General features: G+C 53.5%; 1 protein-coding gene across 7 annotated transcripts in view; it reads right to left on the reverse strand.

Annotated features, from left to right (window-relative positions):
• Nucleotides 1-456: 456 nt before the first annotated feature.
• Nucleotides 457-26,963, reverse strand: part of HIPK2 (homeodomain interacting protein kinase 2) — a 158,884-nt gene continuing 132,377 nt past the window's right edge. For 4 of the 7 annotated variants that reach the window (XM_037138672.2, XM_037138700.2, XM_037138709.2 and 1 more), the window contains 8 exons: nt 26,755-26,962; nt 25,720-25,841; nt 23,241-23,383; nt 20,376-20,555; nt 17,513-17,794; nt 6,895-7,139; nt 4,838-4,998; nt 457-3,794 (listed from right to left, as the gene is read on the reverse strand). In XM_037138672.2, coding sequence (XP_036994567.2) covers nt 3,333-3,794; nt 4,838-4,998; nt 6,895-7,139; nt 17,513-17,794; nt 20,376-20,555; nt 23,241-23,383; nt 25,720-25,841; nt 26,755-26,962 — 1,803 coding nt within the window. In that variant the 3' untranslated portion in view covers nt 457-3,332. The remainder of the gene's footprint in view (nt 3,795-4,837; nt 4,999-6,894; nt 7,140-17,512; nt 17,795-20,375; nt 20,556-23,240; nt 23,384-25,719; nt 25,842-26,754; nt 26,963) is intronic. The other 3 variants (XM_053656597.1, XM_053656596.1, XM_053656595.1) reach the window with 3 other exon arrangements.

Below are 26,963 nucleotides of genomic sequence, written 5' to 3' on the forward strand. Positions count from 1 at the left end.
GCTCAGATGGGAAACCATAGAACATTTGGGAGAGGGGCTGGGTCAGCAGCTGGGCAGGTAAGGAGCAGGCGTGAGGCAGGCCCATAGATCTAGTGAGATTTCAGAAGGACAGGGAATGGGGCGGAGGGCCCTGGCTCTGGCTGCAGCCCGGGAGACGCCTGCTTACGCCTCTCCCAGGCCACTGGAAACCCGGGCAGACACAGCACAGCGGTGACCTGCTGCCAAGGGCCCCCTCTGGCCTGTGCGGAGCAAAGGAACCTGATTCTTCCAACTCGAATTCCATGGGCGACCTTTCCCGACAGCTCGCTGTGGGATGGAGACGACGGAAATGGGTTTCCCGGTTCTTTCTCATCCTTTTTGTCTGGCAAAACCGGACATCTGCGTGTCCCTCCTGTCTACTCACACACTCACAGATACAATAAGATAAGTTTAAATATTAAAGAGAAAACACAAAGATACGTGGAATAAATGTGCATTTCAAACCCCAACTAAAATATCAACACGACGATAATCATGATAACAATTACAATGCTAATAATAAAAAATAATTAGTACAATAACATTATCTTTATGAGCAGCATGGAACTTTCATTCCTGGTCTGGAAGAAAAGGAAAGGAAATAGGTTGAAGCAGTCAGAGACTCCGACTTAGTAGACAAAATCATTCGCTTGAACTTGGAAGGCTGTTCAAGTTCGGATGGAGAAAGGGCTGGGAGTCAACTGTGTGTGGGGCCCCAGGATGCCACCAGTAAGGCAATGGGAGGCTTGTGTCACTGGGCTCGGGACCTGGTGCGGATACTGCTGCCCCCTGGCTGCAGAGGTCTGGTCTTCCAGGCTGGCGCACCCCTGGGAGGGCACTGGCTGCCACGGCCTCCAGACTCTGCCCCTGCCAACCCTCTCTGGACTGGCTGACTTCCTCTCCTCTCCTCTCAGAATGACAGCACCGTCCCGCTGGCTGCCTGGGGGGCTGTCCTGGCTCAAAAGGGTTGTGGCGTCCTTCCTTCCAGCCGAAGGCCTGGGCTAAACTGGTTCCAGTTCGGGGACCTAGTCCTTTGTAAGGTAAGTAGCATGTATGGTCGGGGAGGGGAGATGTCCAGAGTTATTTCACAATTCACAGCTAAGAGCTAAGGTAACGGTTTGGCTTCCTCACCTTTCACAGTAGATCGTTAAGGGGGGGGGGGGCTGTAGGGTGGGGAAGGGGGAGGGGAAGACTAGGACGCACTGCCGACTTGCACCTTGGAAATTTGGCTTTGGGGTTACCTAAGGACTCAGCACAGAGAACCAAGCAAGGGGGACCCCCTTTAAAGCCACATCTCCCAGCCTTCATGTGTGTGTGCTGCTGTGAATGGAGAGACCCCCACCCCCACCCCACGAGCAGCAGGTTCAAAGCCTGAGAAAACCTCCAGAACATTTCACAGGTGCAAAGAGGGCGAAGGGCACATTTCTTTGGAAACCTAACTGGTGGTGGGAGTGTTTTCCAAGGGGCAGTGTGAGGACCCTCGGTCACCCTCGTGAACGTCCTTCTCGCCTTCTGCCCATCGGACCCTCAAAACTCAAAACGAAGTGTGTCATGGGGAGGCCCGGGTAACATGAAGAAAAGGCTTTGGCGGACACAGGTGGACGGTTGTCTGCAGACGGCAGGACGCGAGAACGCGCGCAGACAGGGAACCAAGGAGGGGGACAGTGCTGAGAGCGCGCAGGGTGTCCGGCTGGGACCCGGCCCGGTCTCTGCCGGCCCTTCCGCAAGGAAGGAGGCAGGCGCCTGGCGAGGCCAGCGTTCCTGAAACATAGAGGGGACATCGGGTCCAGCAGACCCGGCCGGCTGTGGCAGCCGGCCACACAGGTAGAACTGGGGGCAGCATGGGGCTCAGCACAGGGTGCAGGGTGGGGAGTCTCTCTTGCTCTATCTCCAAATGAAAGTCAACTAAACCCACCCCCACCACCGGGTTCACCCCCGCCATCCATCCCACGCTTCTCTCAACACCTGTGCCGGCTCCCCGACACCCCTCTGCCAGCAAACAGCCTAGAAAGACAGCAAGTATAAAAATGATATTAAATTAAAACAAAATTTTTTTTTTAAAAGGAAAGACCAGAGTAAAACGTCTCAGCAGCACGAAAGAAGAGCTGAGACGCTGACTCGCCTCCGCCAGCTTCTCGGAATTCCGTGGAAGCGACCCTCGCACGCGTCTGTCGTCGGTAAGGCACTAGGAGGGAATGATGTCAAGTCGAGGCAGCGGGAGCTGTGCGGGCAGCGAGCCCGGGCACGCGGGCAGGGCGCGGCCGCACGTGCACCCGCACGCACACGCTCGCGCATGCGCACCTGCACACTCGCGCACGCTCACACGCCTGGACCACCACGTTGCTCGCATGCCTGTGTCATATCATTATTTCTTTTTGTGCAATCACACTGAGGAATAGTCTATTGGTATCACTGGAGCTGAACACAAAGCGGAAAACTGGGGGGGCGGAGCGCTACATTCCTCTAGGGGGTCGGCGACGGCCCCCAGCCCTAGGCTACGTGACTAGGGACGGATTCAAAGAGAAAACAAATCTTCACAAAAGAAAAAGAACTAAAGTTCGCAATACACATCATTAACGACAGCTGAGGAGTAACATTGCTTAGGGATTTATCCAGAGTGCTCAGAAAGAGAAAATATGCCCCTCCGGGAGGCGACTCACTTCCGCCTGGCCCCCAACGCCCCCATCAGTCCTGACGCACGAGCCAGAACCAGGCTCTGCCGACCCCAGACATCAGCTTCCGCAGGCCGTGGCCTGAACTTCGAGGGCTGTTGACCCTTTAGAGTTCTGGAAAAATCCCTAATTCTTATGTTCAATAATTAAAAATCTATTGGATTTCCGTATCAGGCGTCCCCCGACAGCAAACTCTCAAATGTCACTTGCTGCCATATGAAAATAATCTTTGAAAAGTTCGTAGAGGAAGTTCTTCAGAAACTGGGGCCCCTCGACTTCCGGAATCTTCCATCGCTCTCTCCTCTTCCTCCTTTCCAGTTTGGTGCAGAACGGGTTTGTGAGCTGTATTTCCGTTACTGGCATTTTTTTCCTTTTTCTTTTTTTAAAATAAAAAGCATAAATCCCACCCCCCCCATCCTGAATCCCTTCATTTTTTAAAATGTTCTCTTCTCTGCTCTGAGTCCTCCCACTTCCTAGTTCAAGTTTCACCGGTGTCCGGCCCCTGCCCCCCCGGCCCCCTCCCCTGCTCCATTTGCATTGTTTCTGTGCGGCATCTTCAGTATAAAAACCCCAGCTCCCCCAGGTCCTGCCTCCTCTCCCTCCTCCCCTCGGCCATGCCCCCCTCCCCTCCCCTTCCAGTGTTTATATGTAAGGGTACTGGTTGACCTTGGCGGGGCTCAGTGGGTATCCAGTGTAGACGGTGGAGGCCGGAGAGGCGCTGATGTAGGTCTGATGGGCGAACTGGGCCGGGTACTGACTCGGGTGGATGGTGGGTGAGGGCAGGACCCGGGGGCCCATGCTCACGGGCACCTGGTGGACGATGCTGGCCGGGTAGGCAGTGTGCTGCACCGTGTGACGCGCTGAGCCTTGGGAGGCCACCAGGTGGGCCACGGTGCCGGTGGAGCCCAGGGCCGCGGGCGCCGTGTAGGTATAGAGGTGGGGCTGGGTGGGAAGGTGGGCCGCGGCGGCCAGGTGGGGGTGCACAGTGCCGTGGCTGGGGCTGTTGTGCGGGAAGGAGTACGGGGCCTGGGCCATCGTGGGAGTGATGTAGGCCTGCTGCCGTCGGTGGCTCCCCGCGCGGTCTGTGCTGATGTGCTGTTGAGCCTGGACAAGAGAAGCACCAGGAGAGGGCCGCACTGGGGGCGGGGCCTCAGGGGGGGAGGGCCTCAGGGGGAGGGGCGGGAAGAGGGGGAAGTGAGTCTGGGGAGGACAGGGAGGAGAAGGGAAGATGGGGAGAGAGAGGAAAGGAGAACGGGGTGGAGGGAGGGAAGCAGGAGGAGGCCCGAAGCTGGGGGACTGACGGAAGTTGTCTCCGGTGGCCCCCAGTGGATGACACACTGACAAAGCCGCCACAGTGGGCAGGAGACAGTGCCTCTTCCCAACGCCGCGCTGCAGCTGGGAAGCGGCAGAGGAGCCCCTGTTGGAGAGCCCCTGGCTTCTCCCTCACTGTGAAACCATGTCTCCAAAACCAAGGCCCTTGGAAACTCTGCGTAGGTACACGCAGACCAGGCCTCTTTTTTCTCCAGGACAACCCGAGTCCCGGGACGGAGGCACAGCCGCGGTTTACAACCCAGGGGGCAGTCCTTCACACAAGGGGCTTCTGAGCACAACCCGCCCACTTACCCCACCTCTGTGGCTTCCAAGGAAACTGTAGACCTGAGCTGACACAGGCCGGCCCCTGCCCTCAGAGACCCTGCTGTACCTACATGCCCTTCCCCTGCACCTCTGCTCCTCCCCTTGGTCTGGGGCTTTGGGGGGTGGGTTTCTGCACAGTAAGGCATCACTGAAGCTGACTCTGTCCAGCCGCAGGTCTGTCCCTGGTGTCCTGGCTCACTGGGCCAGGACGCAGTGTTTCACGCAGCACTGGGCTGAACTGGCAAGCTATAGGCCATGCTGATCTAAGCTCCGGCACAGGCCACTCAGTGCCCCGAAACTTCAGACAAGTCCCTTCATGTTGGGCCGGCTCTCTGTGGAGCAAGGACACGGACTTCCCCAAGGGTGACCGTGGAGGAAAGAAAACCCCAGAGGTTACGCAGGGCACTTCCTGCCACCGCCAGAGGGGCTGCAGCTCTGTGACGCGGGCCGAGGCCCACCCTCTCGGCAGAGCAAGGGTGGGGGGAGCGGGTGAGAGGGCCCGGGGGGCTTACCTGGCTGAGGTTGAGAGGCTGCTGCTGCTGGAAGTGTGGTGCCGGCCGGTGCTGCCGGTAGGCGACAGCTCCGGAGGAGCTCCCTGAAGAATGACCGCTGGTGGAGGTCACGTTGCTGGAGGACTTGGACTTGTAGGAGGACGAGTGGTGGCTGGCGCTGACTGTGCCGGGAGGGAAGCAGGGCACAGGTCAGACACTGCCACCTCTCCGGGGCCAGCTGATCACAAGCCACCTCCGTACCCCAGACCCCAGCAGGGCTGGGCCCGGGTCCCGGTAGTTCCGGCTCCGGCCCCACCTTGCGCCCAACTGCAGAATTCTCCCTCAGCCCCACTAAAGCCTTGCAGAGCCCATTCTGTCGTTTTCCGAAAGAACCTTCACTAACCCCAGAGACTTGAGATTTCACTACATGAGAAATCCTCCAGAATCCTTCCTGGGCTGCACACCACGGAAGGGGGGGACGCCCCGTGGGAAGTGGACGGCCACCTGCGCAGTGTCAGTCCTGCTGGGGGCACGTGTTGGCAGCTCCAGCCCCGAGGCTCCTACAGGCTGAGCTGGCACCAGGGGCGAAGGAAGGAGGCTTTCCAGACTCCGAGTCTTCTGAGCCTAGGGGGACTTTGCGGCCAAGGGCACGCACTTATTAGCATTGAGAAAGGCCTCGGGCTGTGGACGGGCAGGTGGGCAGCAGAACGAAGCCCTTCTCGCCCCTCCTGTTGCTAGAAAGGCTGTCCTCACGGGAAAAATGGGTCTCTACAGAGAAAATGAAGAAGCCACTGGGTTTCCCAGAGACAGTGGCCCTGGTTGCTTTCCACGTGTCAGATGAGACAAATCTGCAGCCTTGGGTTTTGACAAAGGTATTTAACGCATTTAAATAACGATGCAACACGCAACGTGACAGAAATGACACCCTTTGCAGACACTTAAACTGGGAAATGCACGGTGGGTAGAGTCACGAACCATCGCTTGATAAATATGGGGGCACAGAAGTAGGAGCACCACTGCTCCGGGAGGTGTCTCCTGGGGAAGCCGCTGTCCAGTGTTGCCTCCTGCCCAGGTCTCCACAGAAACACTTGCCAACACAGAGCAAGCGGGTTTGGGGAGACAGAAGTCCTCTGTCCCACACGGTGCAGAATGACCCGGGGCACTGGGCTGGACAAGCTCCCGAACACCCGTCCTGAATGCCACTCTCGGCCCTGAGGCCGCCCTGGGGGCAGTACCTGAACCGCTCATGCCCAGTGAGCCCTACAGGTGGCAACCACCCCAAGAAGGTTCCCAGGTCTCCTGGGACAGCCTCAGGTGACAGTGGACGAATGAGTAACAGCTGATGAATGATAGCTGCTGATGTCCAAACAAAATCTTTCTAGCACTTCACATCCCTTTCCTTCTAAATGGGTTGGACGAGATGTAGGGTGGTGGTGGTTTGTGGCAGAAAAGCGAACACGCATGTTTCTGCTGCTTTATTCCCCAAATTCTCCCACTGGCAAGCCTGAGCCAGGAAGACTCTGAACAGATGCTACCAGATCTGGGGTGAGGTGCTACGTGTGCCTAGAAGGCTAAGTTCTCAGCCTTCCTTTGGGGCCCTGTTTTCAGGACGAGCCTTCACGGGATGGAAGGAATCCTTCTAATCAAGCAACGTGTGAGGGACAAACACACTGGCCACGCCCTCTCCTCCCAGTGGTGACTTCCGAGGAGACTCAGAGAAGGTTCTGTCCGCTCAGGCAGCCCCGTCCCCCGGAGGGACCGATGCCAGCACTCGGGGAGGGGGGGGTCCCCACACCATGTGTCAATCAGACTGGCGGACAAGGAACTGGGTGGCTCTTAGTTTTATTTACCAACCACATCAGAGGCAGAGCCACTATAAAGGCAGCGAGGTGTTAGCTACAGATTTTAATAATGAAAATGCTGCTTCTACAGAGCGACGTTTAGCAAATTCCTCTCTTCGCTACTGGGACAGAATCCGCAATAACCTGGCACTTGTCCACTCACGCAACCAAACCGCTAGAGCCCAAAACAAGGACGACTCTCTAGAGAGATCCTGGCCTGCTGCGTCCCCACCTTACCTGGCACCAGACTGTCACATTCCACCAACACTTCGCTGGCCTGGGTTTTCAGGGGTGGCACGATGATGGTCCGGGGGTTCCCCGTGCAGTGGGTCTCCAGACTCCCCTTGGTGTCGAAGGCGTTGGCGTTGTGCCCGGTGCGGTGCTGCACGGCGTAGGGGCTGGTGTTGCTGGAGGAGTCGGAGTAGGGGGAGTCGTGCACCGTGACGCAGCTGATGACGTTCTTCCTCTGCTTGGAGACAGTGCTGGAGAGGAGCAGGGACACGTCAGGAGTGTGAGCAGTGACACGTCGAACCGGCCGCTCGGAACGGGCTGTGGGCAAAGCCCCTCTCTGTGCCCCAGGGGGAGCCGATGAGAGTGGAGCAGGAGAAGCGAATTCTACTTTCTGGAACCCTCGTGGGCAGGCAGGGTGCCCGAGGGTCACCCGCCTAACTGGCAGAGGGGGCATATGAACTTGAGAAAGGGCTGCAGGCGGGCCCACAGGTGCTTCTGGAAACTGGGGAGAAGCTTTGCGTGGGGCTGGGCTCTCCCTGGGTGGCAGTGCACCCTGAGCCCCTGGAGGGGGACCTCTCGGCAAAGAGGGAGTCCAGAAACACCCGGGCCACCAGAGGCCCTGTTACAGGAGGACACTCGGGAAGAGGGGGGAGCATAGCTTAGACTCAGGGCCTGAAGCTGCAGCAAACTTGGGCAGGGGGGATTGGGATACCCAGGAGGAACCCGGATGCAGAGAGAGAGACAGACAGACAGACAGACAGACACAAACAGTGAGGTCCTGGGGAGGCGGCCCCACAACACAGCCCCCCACCCCCCAAGTGCTGAGCGAGCGAGCTCAGAGCCAGACTGGGCACCAGCCGCAGTCTCTGTGCCAAGAGGGTGCCGCACAGGGTGAGGGCGGGGGTCCAGCCCTCGGAGCAGGGAGGGCACAGCACTGGGTCTACATGAGGTTGGAGGGGCTCCCGCTGGGGGGGGAGGCCCATTCGGGAGTCACTCTGGACCCCTGCTCTTCACCCTGAAATCTAAGTGCCGACAGCGGGCACTGGCTTTGGAGGCTCCGGGCCAGCGCCTTTTTTCCCAGGTGTTTATGTTGCTGAGGTTACTTTGGGAGCCAATCCTGTCTGCCTCCAAGCTCAGACAGAGGCCAGTGGGATGATGGAAATAAAATCTGTTGTTTACTGTGAAGGTTTAGAAAATAATGGATTTTCATCTATTTTTGTGTATCGATCATCTAATTTTAAGACATTCTGGTTGCCTAAGTAAGATGGTCAGTTTCCACCTAATTTGCTAAGAGAAGAAGCTGGTATTTATAGACACCTAATGGGGACACAGCAATCACCGAGGTGTCTTGTCCAAGGTCACGAGGCCAGTCACAAGCCAGCCCCTTTCTAAGGTCAACCTCTGCCTCCTCCAGGCAGCAGAGATGTGGGCAAACTCAGGACCCCAGGCAGCTGGGCAGAAGGTGCGTGAAAGGCTGTTCACCTACAAAAGGCTGGGGGGGCGGGGGCTTGGTGGTGACTGGCCTTGGGGCCCTGTGTGGCCCTAACTTCTGACACCTGGGCCAGTAATTCCTCCAGTGGCCACACATCCCACCCTCCCGGGTTCAGGGTGCGAGGGGGTGGGTCCCTGCCTAACCGTCTCCCAGCAGTACTTGCGGGTGGTGTGGCCTTGGGCAGCTTGCTCTTCAACCTCTGAGTGGCTGGCTGTCTCCTTATCAGTGAAACATGGCTAATAACAGCAGCTGCACATCACAGGCTTCTCGGAGAGTTCAGAGGGCAAGTACAGGAAACGCGCTTCAAATACTGCACGACGCAACGTCGGCGCCTTCAAAGTCAGCTGCCGTTATCAGTACGAGTCGCGTTACCATGTCGAACACATGAAAACAGGTTTGCAAAAAGCGTCTCTAGGCAAAGTAAAGCCCATCGAGGTGCAGACTTGCTGGGAAAGTTTCCAGGATAGAAATAGTCAGAGCATTGATATGAAAAAAATGAAAACCCATCAGTTAAGTCTCCCGAAGGCTTCTGCTAGCTGCCGCAGGGAATTCCCGTACAAAGGGCTACAGTGCACCTCTGTGCCAGGTGGAGACTGGGGTCTCGGCGGAGGGCTGCGCGAAAACGGGGCACGTTGACAGTAAGAGCCTTAAAATGGCCAGTCAGGGCACAAGGGACGTCACAGAGCCTTCCGGGGCAGACTGCCAAACGGGCCGTACAGACGACAATGCCCAGAATGCAAAAAAAGGTGAGAAATCAGCATGTATTTCATAGCTCTTCACATTAACTCTGATAAATGGACCAATTTTAGTTAATATAAACCTACCCCTCCTATTTATGTTTATTTACTTATTTTTAATTTTATTTATTTATTTTTAGACAGAAGGGAAGGGAGGGAGGAAGAGGGGGTAGCATCAACCAACATCAATGTGTGGTTGCCTCTCATGCGCCCCCTACTGGGGACCTGGCCTGCAACCCAGGCATGTGCCCTGCCTGGGAATCGAAAAGGCTACTGTTTGGTTTGCAGGCTAGTGCTCAATCCACTGAGCTACACCAGCCAGGCCATTTATAACAGTTCAAATGCAAAAAAAAAAAAAATCCATATACTTGTTCCTCAAAAAGCTAGAGAGTTACCACATGACCTGGCAGCCTCACTCTTAGGCACGTGCCCAAAGGAACCAAAAGCAGGGCTCAGACAGATACCCATGCGCCACCGTCCCGGCAGCATTATTCCCAACGGCCAAGACGTGAAAACTAAGCTATAGGTGAAATAACCAAAGAGCTCATCAACAGGTGAATACACAAAATGCGGTACATGGGGCACTTATTTAGCCATAAAAGTGAAGGAAGTGTGGATACACCCTACAGTGTGGACTGACCTTGAAATACTGTGCTAAGTGAAATAAGCCAGGCATAAAGGGTCAGAGAGCACATTATTCCAGTTGCATGAGGTACCTGGAATAAGCAAAGCCACAGACAGAGAGTAGGTCAGAGGTGGCTGGGGACGGGGGGAGGGAGGAATGTGGAGTTATTATGGCTCAGTGGGTACAGAGCCTGCTTGGGGTGACAGGAGAGTTCTGGAAATAAGGAACGTGCTTAATGTCATTGAAGTATATGCTTAAGAATAGTTAAGTGGCACATTCGTGTTGTGTTTTTTACCACAACTGTAAAATTTAATGTAAAATACCAAAACCATTGAATTATATGAATTACACACTTTCAGGGAGTGATTTGTAGGGTAGGGCATGTGAATTACATCTCGATTTTGAGAAGGCCCGTGTGCTTATTTGGAAACAGAATAGCACACAGGGCTGGCAGGGGTGGGCGTAGCCTGAGCTCTGGCAGGAGACTAGTAAGTGGGGCACCAGGAAAAGGGACGCCCACCGCCAGTCTGTGCGTAACCTCTGGGGTAGGAAGATGCTAATGAAGGGAACCCCCGCCCTTCCCCCACCCTGCCACACAGGGCCCCCAGGACCAGGGGAGATGGCAGCAGGCAGTGGCCTTGCAGCCCCCAGCTCTGGAACGGGTGAATTGGGGTGAATTGATTCGATAGCTCTGGTTTCGATCCCTTCTATTGTCAGGAATCTCTTTGCTCCACCTGAATATACTATGCAGATTAGCAAACAAATGGGAAGTTGCTAAATGAGGCACTTTAAAAACGAGCACACGTTTGACATTATTACTATGGATTCTTTAGGCTCATGTGTATCGATTCTGCTGGGATTCATTCCACTACAGTGTCTAATTATTACTGAGTGCTAATCAATCCCATTATGAATTGGTTAATGGAAGAGAGAGAGAGAGAGAGGGGAGTAGAATGAGAAATATTTGCTTAATGGCCTTGACAGAACATCATTTCTGAGTAAAGAACAAAGCCGCCAGAGTTCACAATTGCATTGTGTTGTCATGGCAATAGATGATTTTCATCATTTTAACATGGTGGAAAGAAATAAGGAGATAAGAAGACAAGACATCGGCCCCAGTGGAAAAAACACCACCTCGGGATAAGATGTCACAAACCTGTGACATCCCCCCACCGCCTGCCACCACCGGAGCTCTGTCTGGGACGTGGTTTTGCTTTCTATTGGCTACTCTCAGTCCATTCCATCCTTCCAGGCCAGGATCACGACTCTCCTCCACCCATCAACTTTCCATGACTTACTTCACTCCTTTGCTTCCTTGGTGCGTGCTCTCTGTGAAGAGCACCATTGTTCTGTGACCATGACACCGATTCCAAAATCTAGGCCACGTCTGCTGGATGCACGACGACCGTTCCAAGCACTTTCTCTGCCTGTCTCACCTCCTCCAACGCTCACAGCCAGACTGTGTGGAAGAGCGTTACAACTCTGACTTTCAGACTCTCCTAAGAATAATGAACTTCGGATGTGGAGAGCTCAGGCCACTTGCTTGTCCAAGGTTCCACAGCTAGTTAGGGGCAGAGGAGGATGAACCAAGAGCTAGCACACGCCCTCTTTTCTGGCCGAACAGTGTTCTACTGCACACAAGCGCCACATTTTCTGTGCCAGTTCATCCGACAGATGCTCCGCGTGTCTCCACTCTCAGCTGTAGTGCAAAATGCTGCAGCATGCGTGTGAGCGCAGGCACCCCCTTGAGGCCCCGATTTTAATCTTTGGGACAGATACTTGGGAGTGGGGTTGCTGGAGCTAGGACAGTTCTGTCTGTAATTTTCTGAGGAACTTCCGTCTTATTTCCCACAGTGGCTGCACCCGTCGGCACTCCCGCCAGCCGTGTACAAGTGCTCCACTGTCTGCACATCCTCATGACGCCTACCATTTCTTTCCCTGACAATCACCCCCCTGACGGGTGTGACAGGCTGGCTCACTGGGGTTCTGATTCGCACTTTCCTGGTCATTAGTGACACTGAACATTTTTCATGTAGCTGTTAGCCACTTAAAGATCTTCTTTTAAGAAATGTCTATTCAAAAAAAAAAAAAAGAAAAGAAAAGGAAGGAAGGAAGGAAGAAAGAAAGAAATGTCTACTCAAGTCATTAGCCTTTTTTTAAATCAGGTCATTAGATTTTTTTCGCGACCGAGTCATCTGGAGTCTGCCCTCACTCTTAAAGACTGCCCTCCACTATCTCTTCCACCCGCCCTCCTACCAGCAAGCACTGAGGACGTAAACCAAGGGAAGCTCCTCCTCCTCCGGTTCCTCCAGCAGATTCAGTGACAGGGGCCTTCCCCAGCACGGGGTTGCTCACGCTGACCGCTGTCCCAGCCCACGGAGATGAGAGCTGCAGGCCCCCCTCCCTCCAACTAGAAATGCACCCCGATTGCTTTTAACTAGCCCTTCACCAGAGGAGAGGGGCCGGGAGCCGATGCCGCTGGGCCAACGCGCTCCTTCGGGTGTGGCATGCAGCTCCCACTGTCATTAGTGAGCTCCAAAGAGCATTCATTTTCAATTGGATACACGTTCCACTCAGATGCTGTGAGTCACACACTTACATATGTGTGTGAGTGCACACTCACCCATATCACCACTGACGTCATTTTCTCTACACAACTTCCTTCTAAGAAATCAGAAACCAGGCCTCGAAGCAAATGCGAGTCCCCCACATCACACACAGCGGAAGCTCTTTCTCCCACCTTCTGCAGGGGCCCCCCCACCCCGCTCCCGCTGCCTCCTGCCCCGGCCCTGTGGGCAGCACTGAGAAACCCAGAGCGGGTCACTGCCGGCTTCGCGACGAGCGGCAGTGTTAGGACGCGCTGTGGGGATGGTCGGGTGCAGCGTCTCTTCTTCCAGACGCAGGCCTTTCGTGAAACACGCCCCCTCCACCCACCGGGGTGTTCCGAACGAAGGGCGCAGTGAGTGAGGCTGGCCGGACAGCACATCCTTCTAGCTCCTAACACCAGGCCTACGACCGACACCTCGTTCAGCTGTGGGCTGTGTTCAAACGGCAATAGTACCGAACAGTGAAGCCCCTTCCAAGTGCACCGTGTGTCTGGACTCTCTGTCCTTCACTCGGGCTCGAATCAGCCGCCTCCACGGCACGCACCCCCTCGGCTGTCCCTGGCCTGTCGACCGACAGCAGGAAGGAGGTGAGTGAGACGGTGGCAGGTGGCAGTGGGAAGAAGTCCCCTTTGGGTTCATTCTGCCTGTGCAATAATAACTGAGTGTGTGTGTTTATTCCCTGCTGCGAATTGGATGCTAACTTTTTTTAGGCCCAAGTCTTTTGAGCAGCAGCTCATCAGGTTCCCGTGTCTTTTCCATAATAATTTCTCTGGCTTTGCAATTTAGCATAAAGAACAAACATGTTGGGTCAAACATTTTTCAGAGTGATCCAAGTAGCTGTTTTCTAGTCTAAAACAGTGAGTGATGTTCACGAACCAATTTTCTCGAGGTTTACATTTTGGGAGCGTTATCCGTGACACATGCAACGTAATGCGGAACGCAGCAGTGCCCGCAGGCAGCGGTGGCCACAGCAAAGCAAACCCCGCCCACCAGAAACACCAGGGAACCGGAGGCGCGAACACGTGAATGATGGGACAAGGCCGTCCCTAGCTGAGTCAGTGGCAATGAGCCCTTTTGGTCACAGGCTTTAAAAATTACCCTCGTGACCAAAAGTCCTACAATGTGGACTCCTGGCCTCAAAGGGCAGTTTCGGCACAAGGCAAGGTTACCAGAAGGTTCTGAATAATAAGATGCCACCTATAAACTTTGAAGGGATTTCAAGGGGGAAGAGATGGCTTGTTTAGCACAGTGAAATGCTCCTCTAGTCCAAACCAGTTATTAGTACTGAAAACTTGACTGCTTCTACTACTCAGTCCCGGGGGGACCCAAACACGTGCAGTTTGCTTTCCATCTGTTAGTTTAGTTTGTTTTGCACCTGCTGGGGCTCAGGGACAGACAGCCCGATGCCACGCAGCCCCGGCCAGGCGGTGGGCGGGGGGCCCTGCACTGCGGTGTGGAGGTGCGTGGGTGTGGTGGTGGTCAGAGCGGGGGCAGAACAGACCTTGTATCTGCTGAACCGACGACTGAAATCAGTTATTTCTGCCAGTAATTAGGACTGCCGCCAATTCTGCGACTTAGAATTTTTATCGATTTGGGTGAGCCGTGTACCTCTCCTGGGCCTCGGTGTCTTCATCTACGAGATGAGATTAGAACGACAGGGTCTGTGTACCCCATCCAGTGACGCAGGTGGAAACCCCAGTGAAGGCGTGTGACGACCGAGGGACCAGACCTCACTCGCTCCCAGCCTGCCTGTGCTCTGGGGTCCTTCCACGTGGGAGCTGCTGACCGTCATCTGTACGGACCACCGACAGTGCCATATACCAGGGGTCAGGAATGACCACCGTGACCTGGCATTCCTCTCAAAATTCTGGGCAACGTGGTACTGGAGATTCAGTGACACCGGTAATTAGGTCTAAAAAGGTGCACTGACCAGCCCTGACTGGTGTGGCTCAGTGGGTTGGGCGCTGTCCTGTGAACAGAATGGTCCCCAGTTTGATCCAGGTCAGGGCACATGCCTGGGCTGTAGGCCAGATCCCTGGTTCGGGGCATGCGAGAGGCAACCAATGGATAAAAATGTGCACCGACCACTATTTGTCTCATTTTGGCTCTAAAAGACACTTAGTTGGCGGAGGCACTGCCATCCATGTGGAGCTCACCATCCCCATGGGCATCACGGCCCTGACCGTCCAGCTGAGCTGAGGCTGAGACACGGGGGAGTAGTAATCAGCATTCTGGGTGGAGGTCAAGGGCTGGACTTGGGTAAGTAGCAAAGAGGAACTGAGGTCAGGGACTCAGCAGATCAGAATCCAGGGGCTCAGGGCCCAGGAAGAGCCAAGTTTGGGATCAAGGGTGACCAGACGCAAGTCCCCCCTGTTCAAACAGAACACTGAGGGGCTAGAGAAGTTTCCAGAGTGGCCGAGCCACTCCCCATTGGGCTGCACTTCAAGGGACGGGACTGATGTTCTGCTGGGTGCTCCCGAGAATCTCGTGACCACCTGTCCAAGGGGACACCCCCAAAGCCACCTTTCTGTTCTGAAGTCCCTTCCTTCTTGGCCCACCGTTGTCTCTGTGATCAGCTGCCCCACAGTGCCCTTGCTCCTATCTCACTGGGGAGTCTCTACCGGCCCTCCCCCTAAACACACCACCCTGCAGTGGGCAGTCTCACTTCCTCTTTGTTCCTACCCCTCTTCCCTGCCATTGCCTCGAGCTATTTTCCCTTTGCGTCCCCACAGTGCTCCGCTAATTTTTACGGGACTGATACTCTGTTTCGTGTTACGATGATTAGTACGTGTCTATCACCCTGTGAACCTCTGGAGGACAGAGGCTGCCTGCGTTATTTACGGACACCCGCAGTTCCTCGCTTACTGCCTAACACTGGTGGGGCTGATGACTATACACACCGCATTCAATTTTATGATATTCTGACTTTTAAGAGAGGATAATCATATTCCCCACCCCCATTCTTCTCTTATTCCAAGGTGTAGTTATAATAATGTGCTCACATTACACAGTCATGTCTCTATAAATAATACAGCTACCGGTTCCTGTTTCATTCTCTTCGGACGCAAATACACTTTTCTGTCTTCCTGTTTCCCGTAACGCTTTTTAGAGGGAACAGTCTTTCGATCTTTCCAGACACCGGGAGCACGTCATTCTGTGAGCATCCTGTCACACCGTGGGCAGCTGAGCCCTTCCCGGTCACTCCCCGGTCTCACCCTGTGGCTCCCTGCATTCGGCTACGTCTCTGGCGCATTTCATTGTCCTGGGCAGGCGGGCGGGCACGCGGTCCCCTGCATTTTAAAAATGACGCTCTGGGACTCACTGTCTGGCCCTTTCTCACTGCTGGTGGCTGTTCCTCACACGGGCACCTGCCCATCAGCCGCTTCCCTCCCCGCCCCCCACATCCTCAGTCATTTCCATCACGGGCCCCACAGGCTGCGCATCGGCTTTGCGTGGCGCTCTCGGCCCTGCAGCTCTGGTTGAGGAAGCCGTGCCCTCACCCTCCTTTCCTCAGACACGCTCTTCAGTTCTCTCCCGACCACGTGTCCCAAGTCTGTGTCAACTCGAATCTCCTACTTCAAATATGACCTTCCTATCTCGCCAACTGTCAGATTTCGAAATTGCTTCTGCTTCATTTCCAGTTGTGGCAAAGGGCCGTGCAAGGCGGTGGGCCTGTATTATGTCCAGTGCTACGAGCGTGTGGACAGGCTGCTGCAGGTCGGGGCCAGTCTCGGGCTGGGAAGAGCCTTTCTCTTTGTGAAGGGACTGTCTGGGCCCGTGGTGCTCCTGGGCTGCAGGCCACAAGACACTGGGGGGCAGGGGCCGGGACACACACACACAGAGCACTGACTCAACTCAGGGCTCTTACCACAAAGGACACAGGCCAGTCCTGGCAGACGCAGGTGGGGAGTGAAGCGCTGTACCGGTGTCCCCAGCCCCACGGGCCCCCTGGCCACTGGCACGGTGCTAGGACCAGGGTGCTCCTTGGAGGGCTCCACTGCTTCCCCGAGATGCCCAAGGTGAGGCTGAGCCATTAAATGGGAAAAGAGGACCCTCGAACGAGACATGCACTAGCCCACCACGGAAAACACAGCACTGAGGTCATTACAAAGATGGGGAGGGGATGCCAGGTAGGAGGAGCTGTAGCGAGAATGTTTTAATCACTCATGTTTCACAGTGATGTCAAGGGTGGAAATCTATTATCTAATCAAAAGGATTTGTGAGGACTAATCATTGGCATTGTATCCAACCAGGAATTAATAATTCAGGCCTAACAGCCGTGAAGCTTCGCAGCCAGTCGTGGGACACGTGCTGACTGGCGGTGAGAAGTTGGGTGGTCAGCCTTCCTCCTTGGCCCTCAGTCCTAACGGGAGGGGCCAGCAGGGTGGGGTCAAGGGGCTTTGGATCTACAAGGTCCTGAGGCCACTGGGGGTGCAGAAGGCCAGGGGACCGACTGTTCCGGAGGGCCAGGTTGAGGGGCCCATCCAGCTGCCCAAGTGTAGATCACTCTCTGCCCAGGCCTGGCTGGGAAGGGCAGGAAAGAGGCTCTGGCGCCAGGGTCCATGATCTTGCAAACACTATTACATGTTTCTTCCCTCTTCCCGGGAAGCACGCAGACAGTAAAATGAGTTCGAGCTGCTTTGGAATACACAGTAGGGCTCTCTGGGCGAGAAGCCCACTGGCAGCTTGAAAGATTGGGTTAATCAGACACAGGGAAATTTCTGATTAATTGGACAATTATTTCAAATTCTGAGAGAGCCAAGGCGATATCAGAGAAATATTCTGACCAACTGGGAATAAGTTCAATAGCCTGCGGCAGAGCTTTTTAAGCTGACGGGGGTTGGAATACATTGGCATCGCACGTCTGATTTTTTTATCTCCCAAACGTGCAGGGCCTCTAACTATTTTTTAAGACCCATATTATGCAAAATTACTTTGGTGTTAAACAATTTTGGAAAATCTGTCTGCCAGTCCCTTGAAATCACTTCAGGACTCTCTAGGACAGAGCGAAACCACGGCTGGGGACCAGGAGAGTGGCGCCACTGTGTTTGACGACGGAAAGTGGCCCAGGGCCACGGGCCGCTGCCTCCCTGTGTGAGCAGGCAGCACACAGCGCACCTCTGTCCCGGTCCCTTCTGGGAGTCTGCAGGTGACAAGGTCTCACCTGGTGGGAGCGTGCTTCTGTTCCTCCTCCTCATCCGTGTCGCTGCTGATGGTGATGACGCTGACCGTGGGGCTGGGGGTGTCGGGAATGACGATGGTCTGCCGCTGCCTCTCCCTGGTCGTGCTGGAGGCCCCGTCGCCCCAGCCGCAGGTGACGGCGGAGCTGCAGGCCGGACTGCTGTGCACCAGGGCGCAGCGGGGCGGTGTGTTTTCCTTGACGCGCTTGGACCGCTGAGGGGAGCTGGTGGCCTGAGAGGAGGACACCTCACAGGTGGAGACATTTCTGCAATGAGAAAGCCACATACTCACGAAGGAAGGTCAGCCCAGCAGCATCTTCCAAGGAGTAAAGTGCCTAGAAATCCCAGCTTTGCAAACCTTCACGGGACAGTCAGAGGCTGGGGTGCTCAGACTCAGTCTGTGACCAGCCGCAGAAGCGGCCGCCCTGGAGCGCTTCCTTTCAGGTCGTCACTGCACAGACGCAACAGCAGCCTGGCCTTCGCAGGGCTCTGGTCTGACTCTACGTGCCTGCTCCCAGATGGACAAAGGGGACAGCCTGGGCTGTAAGGATGGGAGGGACTGTGCCCGGGGACTGTGCTGGCAATGGTGGAGTCACATGTAATGCCCAGGATTTAAGGAGTGTCTGCCCCAACACAGCCCAGTCTTCAGGGTCAAGGCCTGACTTCCTGAGCTCTGTCTTGTCAACCTCCCAAGCATACACAGGTCTCGTCTGGGAGAGAGGTGGAGGAAATGATATTTGACACATAAAGCTGTGGTTTCTTTGCTAAAGGCTGGTTTACCATTTAATAAATGAAAGCACTCAATTTTTGGTAGTTTCTGATTCTAAAGGAACTAAAATGGGTGGTTAGCTTTCTTTCCTCCATCCTCTGGGAAAGGGACATGACCATGCAAATATCTGTGTATGTAGTTTTCATTAAAAAAAAAATTCTTCTGGATGTGGACACCTGAGCCCCATAGGAAGCTTAACAGCCTGTTTCAATTGTAATGAAAAATTGAGAAAAATGCAAGAGGAAAAGGTGTGTTTAAAAAAGGATCTTTTAGCCTTAATTTTGATTTACTTGAAATTCCTTAGCAAATTAGCCAATGTAATTTCTGGCAACTTTAAGGAAAAAATACCTCACTTTTCCCCATCAACCCTTGATACCAAAGCCAGCCTGTGATGGAACTGAAGACTCTGACATGTCCTAGAGAGTCTAGTGTCCTCTGGCTAAAGGGAAGGCAGAAAGATGAAAATTCTGTAAGGGTATATCTATTTAATTTTCTATTTAGTTGCTATCAGATATGATGCTTGTTCCTTTTTCCAGGCTGGTAATCATATGTTTTACCAATAAGATTGTCTCATTGTTTGTCCTTACCATAGTATTTGTTAGTGGTAATATGTTACAATTTTGAGATTATGTTTTCACTATTTCAGTAGTTAAAATACCTCCACTTGGCAATGTTAAAGAAAAGTATGCCTGGCTGCATACTGCTCTTTCAGGCTGTTTTGCCACAATACTGGCCTTAAAAAAGGTCAATATGTCCACTATAGCAACATCGATCTTGAAATGTACTAGCAAGGAGTCCCATAACACGAACTGGGTCATGAGCAGGAAACTGGGAGGGACTTGTCAAATCTGGGAGGCAAAGGGTGCTTAGCCAATGATGCCACGGTCGGCTCTGCGTCAGATCAGAATTCTGTGACGGCCCGCTGGACGTGCCTGATGGCACATGAGGACTGAGGTGGCGGCGGTTACTGCTGCCTGATCTAACAGTGACATGGGGGTGTTGTCACAAGGCTGCCAGACATAAGCATTTTGGATGGCTGCCACTGAGCTGAGGTGAGTTTCCGAGTTGTCAGCAACACCCAACGAAGGAACCTGGAAGGATGCTGACTTGAGCAAGTCAGTTCTTGGATTAATTTCTGAATGAGAGTGTAAAAAGCCAGGCCTAATTTCTGAAGCCTGACTATGTGAGGAGGTAGAAAACTGAACTGCTGGACATTTTATACCCTGGACTTCTCTTAATTATTCTATCTCAGATAAGCAGTTGGGTACCTCCACATTACTGCCACTGGAGAGAAATGTAAGGTAGTTCTGCAGCTGCACAATCTTGATTTCAATTTTTTTTTGTTTGAAAATCTATTTTTTTAAAGTCAGGTTTATTGAGGTACATGTCCAGTAAAAGTCTCCCTTTTGAAATACTCGATGAGTTTTAACAAATGCACAGCCAGGTCAGCCCACCCCACAATTCAAACACAGAACTTTCCACACCCATCTGTCAACCCCCTCCTCTCTTTAGTCCCTGGCACCCCCTCAGCGGCCCTCTGTTCCCACAGCTTGGCCTTTTCCAAATGCCACATCCGTGCATCCCCAGGGCATGGACCTTTTGTTCATCCCGACTTCAAAGAGTTCACTGAGACTGGATTTAAAGGGAACAGGCAAGGTTGCGATTGTTCTGCTAAGATTAACCAAGTTATGGCTTATACTTAAACAAGCAGTTAAAGAGGTTAAACTTCTGACCTTAGATTTAAAAAACCCAAAACCACATTTTTAAGAAAAGTTATGGTTTCCAAATGCACCTTCAGAGGTGAGTCTGAGTGTTTTCTAGAGAAGCGAACGGGGACAGAACCGCTCACTACCCTGGCACTGAACACAGACCCCGAGGCAGGGCCAACGTTGCTCGCTCAAGAGCGAGCCCCTCCTTTAAACCCTAGTGCTATCGGTGTGGCACACCGTGCTCTGCGGGCCACTCCGCGAGCCAGGTCCAGGATCCAGAGCATAGGCCGCTACCCGACACCGCTAAGAGGCGTCTCTAACTTCTGATCTCCAGAGGTCTCTCACCTCTAGGTGACAGACACCACTTACCTTGCAGAGGACTGGTGCTGCTTGGTCTTCCGAGACGAGGTGGTGCTGGTTGGCTGCTGTCGCATCACGTGGGCCACGCCCACATTTAAAGGCTGGGCGGCTGGAAGGGTCACATGACCAGTCAAGAGCGCAGGCTGCTGCATGATGGGATTGTAATGGCTGCCATGAGCGTGCGTGTTCCTGCAAGGGCGGTGGGAAAACAAGGCTGTTTATTGGGTTTATAAAGACAGAGCTCTTTTCTAAGCTAAAAGTTCCTCCCCAGTTAAATGCCAAATTAAACCCCCAAATTGGTTATGCTGCTAGCTTGTGGGATTAGTGAAGGGATGAGCCTAGCCAGGCGAGCACATCCCAGGCGCAGTGGTGTTTAAGCACTGCTCTGAAGGAGTGGCAGGAACATAGTTGGTAAGACAGAGGGTATTTCCAGTGGGAGGAAGGCCAAGAACGCAGGCTCCACTAGAGTTCTGGGGAGAGCAGATAAATACTCTCTCCAGCTTTAAGAGCATTTACAGATTGCCTTGGATGGGTTACCCCACTCTGTAAGATAGGCAGAATATATATTAGTAACACCATTTTACAAACGAGGGGATTGCCGTTCATGTGAAAAAACAAACGCTGAAGACTGGGAGCTGTTCGTTTTCAGTGTTAGGAGTGTTAACATTCTTTTGAATTCCTTCGGTGGCTAGCTCAGTGCTCAGGCACGTAGCCACTGATCAATTCATTACACGCTTGCTGAATGAATAATTAAATCAACTGAAGGTTGCCTAGACATGGTTAGAGTTCAGTATTAAAATTAATAACAGGCAGACACGTTGATAAAAATACGGACAGCATCATCCAGAAAAGGGGTTCTGTTTGAAAAGCTCCACGATCCTGGTTGTATGGAGCGCATGGACATGTTTTCCCACAGCGGTATTAAAAGTGGTGATTAATGCAGAAACTTGCCCATAAAAGCTCACTTAATACATTAAAAAAAAGCTATAGAGTTCATTTGAATTTTTAAAATATTATAAAACTTATCCTTGCAACTTGGGGGAAATGAGTGGGGAAAAAAGGAGGGGACACTTTTGGAGAGATTGTGACAATTTTGTAGAGTCTTTTGGACATTTATTTGGATTTTAGAAACTGATGTTATAGCTTCTTTATTTTGTTGTTGCTATTTCTATAGACATGGCTCTCTTTTTCCCTTTGACACAGGTCTAGCACTGGCGTGTGTCTATGGTTTTTTAGCTGTGATTCTGGATGTTTTGCGGTCCACGCAGGAGCTGCAGAAAAGGAAGTGTGCAGACTTTTAGTGTGTTCCACTGTAACCAGGTGAGAGGAGGGATGAGGAATGAGAAAACACGCATGAACCGGTAAGTACTGCTGAAGCCTCATGAGCTGTGAATGCTGATAGACACAGGGGAAAAAAAGAGTAGAACATATGTGTGGTCCTTTTAGGAGAAAGAGGGGTGAGGAGAAAAGACAGTTGGTTGAACAGGTTTCCATGTGGCTGCTGTTCCTCATGAGCTGGAGAGGGCAGGTGGTCTTGCTGACAGGAACCGAAGCCAGTGGGGGAAGATAGGTTTATTTATTGCTTGTCGTGTATCAGGTGCCGGTATGGTCCGTGTTAACTATACGCCGAGCGCTTTGTATTTTATCAATTTAGCCTCCCAACAGTCCTCCGAGGATTGTTACCCCCACTCTACTGAAGGAGAAACTGAGGCTCATAGAGGTTAAGTTACTTGGCCAGGTCACGGAGAACCAGAACTGAACCCAGTTTTACCTGGTCTGAAAGTACTTCCAGGGATGGGGGTGCTCAGGGGAGGCTGTGATCAGTGAGCAGTGAGTGGGGCTGCGGGAAAGAGCCCGTCTACCCCTCTCACTAGTCAGAAAATTAAGCTGCAGAACAGAGGAAGCTGCAGTTGAGGCTTGACTAGGGGCTTACATCTCTGCCTCTCTATATTTTACTGAGAGCTCTTTATTCACAACAGTCTTTTAGGTCAGAAAAGGACCCGTGGGGGCGGCCGCTGGCTGGTATGGAGTCTGTCAAAGGGTGGGGGGGTATGACCTGCCCCGAGGTGTGGGCTGAATGACAGACAGTTGCTCAAACTCTCTCTCATGGGGCATGGGGAGCTGGAGACAACTGAGGTGCCATGTGACTCTGCACTGGTGAAGGGGGCACCGTGGTGGCGTGGGGACAGAGTGGGGGTGAGGTACAAGGAAGAGTGGGAAGTGGCCAGAGAAAAAGGAGCGGAGCACTTGGGAGAGGAGGTCAGCGAGTGGGAGGGGTGGGGCCAGGAAGCAGCAGCAGGGGTATGGCGTGCTGGCGGGGGTCAGCGGAGGCCTCTGGGGCACGTGGGGAGCGGACTTGGAGCTGAGAGATGTAACCGCGGACTGAAGAGCCGCCGCAGGCGGCAGACGGCACCATGGAAATAAAGCCTGTTCTGTCAGGCCTTGCCCCGGGAGAGTTGGGGTGACTCCAATGTGTCCATGTCTCACAAACACCTTTGTAGAATTGCTGCGGAACCTCGGGGACTCTCTCCTGCATTCTTTCACTGGTGACAAATCTTTGTTTTGGGGGAATAGAATTTAATCTGAGAAACAGTTAGAAATCACCCAGAGCTGAGTCCTGTGAATTACACTGTAAATGGTGTAGCTGAATTTTTCAAAAGTGACAACTGACCATAAAGTAGTGAAGCTGGTTTTCTTGTTTCCTAGAACACTTATTTAAAAGTTACATCTCCTTACACCGTAGTCATAGTCCACATAACCTTTTGAATTTGGAAGGTTTTCTGCTCAGCAGGACTTCAAGGCCCGGCCAGCAGCTCTCCTGGGTCCGTGCTGGGCCTGCCCCCCGCTCCAGCACACGCCAGCTCTGCCACTTACCTCCAGTCAGCCAGCTGCTGGGTGCCTGCCATGGTCTCGGGGATCACGGTCGCGTGCTGCACCGACGTGTGGGTGGCCACTCCGGTCAGCTGCTGCCACGCGGGGGGGAGCAGGATCTGCTGGGTCCCGCCGGGCCAGGCCTGCTGTGGAGCAGAATGTGTCTGCAGTCACCGTGTGTTAGTCACATGGCCGACGTGCCTGAGTCATGCACTTATCTACGCTAGACCCTGTGATGGGGGTGCGGGGGGAGTGGAGACCTGGTTTTTGATTGGCTGGGAGAAGGCAGGAAATCTCTTCATGGAAGGGCAGAGTTTACAAGGATTGGGCAAGCAGTCACCTCCACATCTTGGGGGCCCTGCGTTTCTGTGCCATTCTGGCTAGCGAAAGCGGGGTTTGAAGCCTGCCGTTTGCATAGTGAGAGCAATTCAGTACCCGGTTTTGTGAACGGAGAGCCTCCTGCACTCAAAGCAGGCTTTCTTTCTACTCCTGCCTCTCGCACTAGTCCTCACGGCTTCCTGTCACTGGCACAGTTTGGTACTGCGTTGTTTAGAAACCACCGGACCAGATCGAGAGAAGGAGCTGCGGCTGGTTCCAGGGCATGGCCACTGGTTCATCCTTCATCTGAGCAGCAGGGACCCAGGCCAGTCTCCCTGTCATGGGAGCCCAGATCTGCAGAGTCACGTGCACTGTGAAGGGTGCTTTTAACTCCTTCGTCCTGTTTGTACGTGCAACCCGAGTAAGCCCAGACCCAGCTCTGAAACAAGCCATGATTGGCCTCTTCCTGGCTAAAACAGACATTCTTCATTGTTTGGTTGGGTGGAAACCAACGGGCCCGGCATTTCCGACTTTGTGTCAGTCCTTTATTCACAGCAGAGAAGAGCTTTGCCTTCTGCTCTCTTGGAAAAGTGTGCCTAGGGTACCGTAAACCTCCAGGGGGCTTTAACCTGAAGCTGTAATTGGGAAAGTGGAGCCAAAAAAATCTGTGAACAGGATTTTAATCGCTACAGTGTTTATAAGAGAACTGCTGGAAGCGAGTTGAATGTTCACGAGTGGGGGATTTGTTAGATAAACTGATGTGTGCTGAAGTTAAACTCCATACAGCCGTTTACAAGGACGTGGTAGGCCAGTGTGTCCTCACAGGCATGCGTTTCTAGGACCCACTGAGTGACAGACCCCTGCCCTGCCCACTGTCACACTGGGCCTTCTACTCGTCGCTTAACCTATGCCAGTGTCAGCCTGTGACAAGGGAGCGGTCCCCTAGGTATTTTCCAATGGTCCCTACAAAGGACAAAATAAGCTAACTTATAAAAATGAGTAGGGTAATTGTACAGAAAAGCAATAATTAGACATTTCAACGGATGCCCTCATTTTTCTCTGGGTAAATCTTTAGGTTTCAGGCAGAAGCACTCCAAATACTATTAGTTACTTTGAATATATACAGAAAGTGGGCATCATTCTTTTCATCTAAATATTTAAACCCTTTCAAGGATTTTGTGTGGACGGTTAAAGGCAGAGTCTTTCGAACCCATTCCGCATTAGCTGTGTCTGCTGCCCCCTCTCCTCCCACCTCCGCAGTGGCCTCACAGGCCCTTCAAAAGGGGGCGTGTCTCTGGGGCGCCGGGGAGGTGCGCTGGGAAGCCCACCCCATTTCAGTGCCGTGGGAGTGAGCCCTCCGGGTGCCCTAGCAACGCGGTTTGATGCGGTTTGATGCGGCCCAAAGGCTGCTGTCGCCTCCGGCCTCCGAATGCAGTGTGATTGTGACAGCGCAGCCCGTGGTTGTGCCTCACTGTCCCTTTTTGTCAAAAGGCGACAAATACCTGACGGTGTTGTGGAGATTAAATCAAACAGAACTGGAAGGTGCCTGGCACAGTGACGATGTATCTGTTATTAAAGTTCGTGTCCTTGCTATCAGCTTTGTATCGCGAGTTACCTTAAACTCCCACGACACTGAATTTTTCATCACTTTCACCTGCATGACCTGGGCTGCCATCGGTACCCATGTGAACAGATACAGAAGGTGCCAGCTCACAGCTTCTGTGGCCCCGCCTTTTCGAGTATAAAGTGAAGAAATCATCCCCAAGGCTTTTTTTGGCTCTAAAAAGTAATTTCTATTTTGCAAGAAAAAGATGTTTCTTTTTGGTGGCAAAGGAATGTTAACTGACATGCCTTAGGTCACAGAGAGTTATTAGTAGAGTTGGGATTAAAACCCAGGCCTCCTATATTAACTTGCATTACAGAGATGCCATCATCATCATCATCGTCATCTCCCCCTCAGACTCTCCCAGTGTCTGAATTTCTTCCTGGAAATGTAAGCTAGGCACTTGGAAGGGTAATTCCCTCGAGGGTCATCCAGAATATTAGAGAGAGGTTCTAACGACTCCAAGTGCCTCACTCACTGCCAGGGAGGGACTCGGTGGAGAAACGTCTCTGTGGCCGCATTAGGTGGATAACGGCAATGCGAGGGATCATAAAGAATTACCTGTGCGAGCAGACCTGGTTGGATCTGGAGAGGCTGAGCTCCTGGGGCTTGAGTGACGATGGGCACAGCATTTTCCATTCGCACGGAGTAGCCAGCATGCTTGGAGGGAGAGGCCTGCAGCCCTGCCCCAGACGGTGGGCGGAGGGGGAGAAGGTTGAGTGCTGGGAGCCAGCCGGACGGAGAGAGGGCTCCCCCCCCTTCCACGCCCGCCCCTCTGGGTAGTGCCTGCTCCTTTGGTAGTTTCCGCTTCGGTTTTTAACTTCAGTTTTAAAAAAGGCAACCCCACCAAACAACCATGAACGTGTTCAAACGCTAGAAGGTGAAGTTAAGGAGTTCGTGAAGCCCAAGGGGAACAGGGAGACCGACACATCATGACGGGAGCAGCAGGGCTGTGACAGGAAGACGCACCGCATACGTCACCGCGTCACAGCCGGGTGTGGGGAGAGGACACAGGGGTCTGTCTGCAGTGGCTCTGCCTCTGAAACTGGGAGGCCGCACAGGCTTCCCCATGGGGTTCACAGAATCAAGTTCTCGAGCTTTCTGTGTAAACTGTAACCAAGTACACGGTCAACTCCAGCTTCTTAGCTGTTCTGGGGAGAGTGTGCGGGTGCACGGCTGAGGAATCACTGGGCGGTGGCCTGGGAGGTACTTTTCCCACCGATTTATATTCTTCATTAGACCTGGGGCTATGCTGGCAATGGGGGTGGGGGTGGGGCGTGGTGAAGGGCACTTTTCTACAGATGAGCCGCACAGAGGGCATTTCCTGCCAGAAGCCCAAGAACTGATACAGCCTAACAATGGGACCCCAGACGAAGTGCTCAGTCACAGCCGGCGGGCCAGGGCCAGGGCCAGGGCCAGGGCCACTGGCAGGTGGTGAGAACAACCAAGTCCCGCTGTTTCTGGGCTGGCCACGGTGGGATGGGGCCTCACGTCCAGTGATGCCGAGGGCTCTCCCCCAGGGAAGCCCGCCTGACAGCGCGGTGTGGGGTGTGCCTGGCCAGCAGCAGGTGGGAAGCCGGGCCTGCTCCTCCTTACCTTGGAAGCCGGGCGGACACACGATGAGGGCTTGCTGGAAGGGGTCGGGCCGGGCGCAAATCTGGGCTGTTCCCGTCTGCAGGGGCAGGCTCCGCTGGGCCACCGCAGCCATGGAGGCCGCTGAGGGCTGGTAGAGTGCAGATTGGTAGTTTAGTATGGAGACTTCGGGATTGGCTAAGGAAATAGTGGCACTGGTGGAGGTGGGAGCC

The sequence above is a fragment of the Artibeus jamaicensis genome, unplaced genomic scaffold, assembly GCF_021234435.1.
Source record: "Artibeus jamaicensis isolate MK-2021 breed Jamaican fruit bat unplaced genomic scaffold, CSHL_Jam_final scaffold_2172, whole genome shotgun sequence".
NCBI classification, from domain to species: Eukaryota; Metazoa; Chordata; class Mammalia; order Chiroptera; family Phyllostomidae; genus Artibeus; species Artibeus jamaicensis.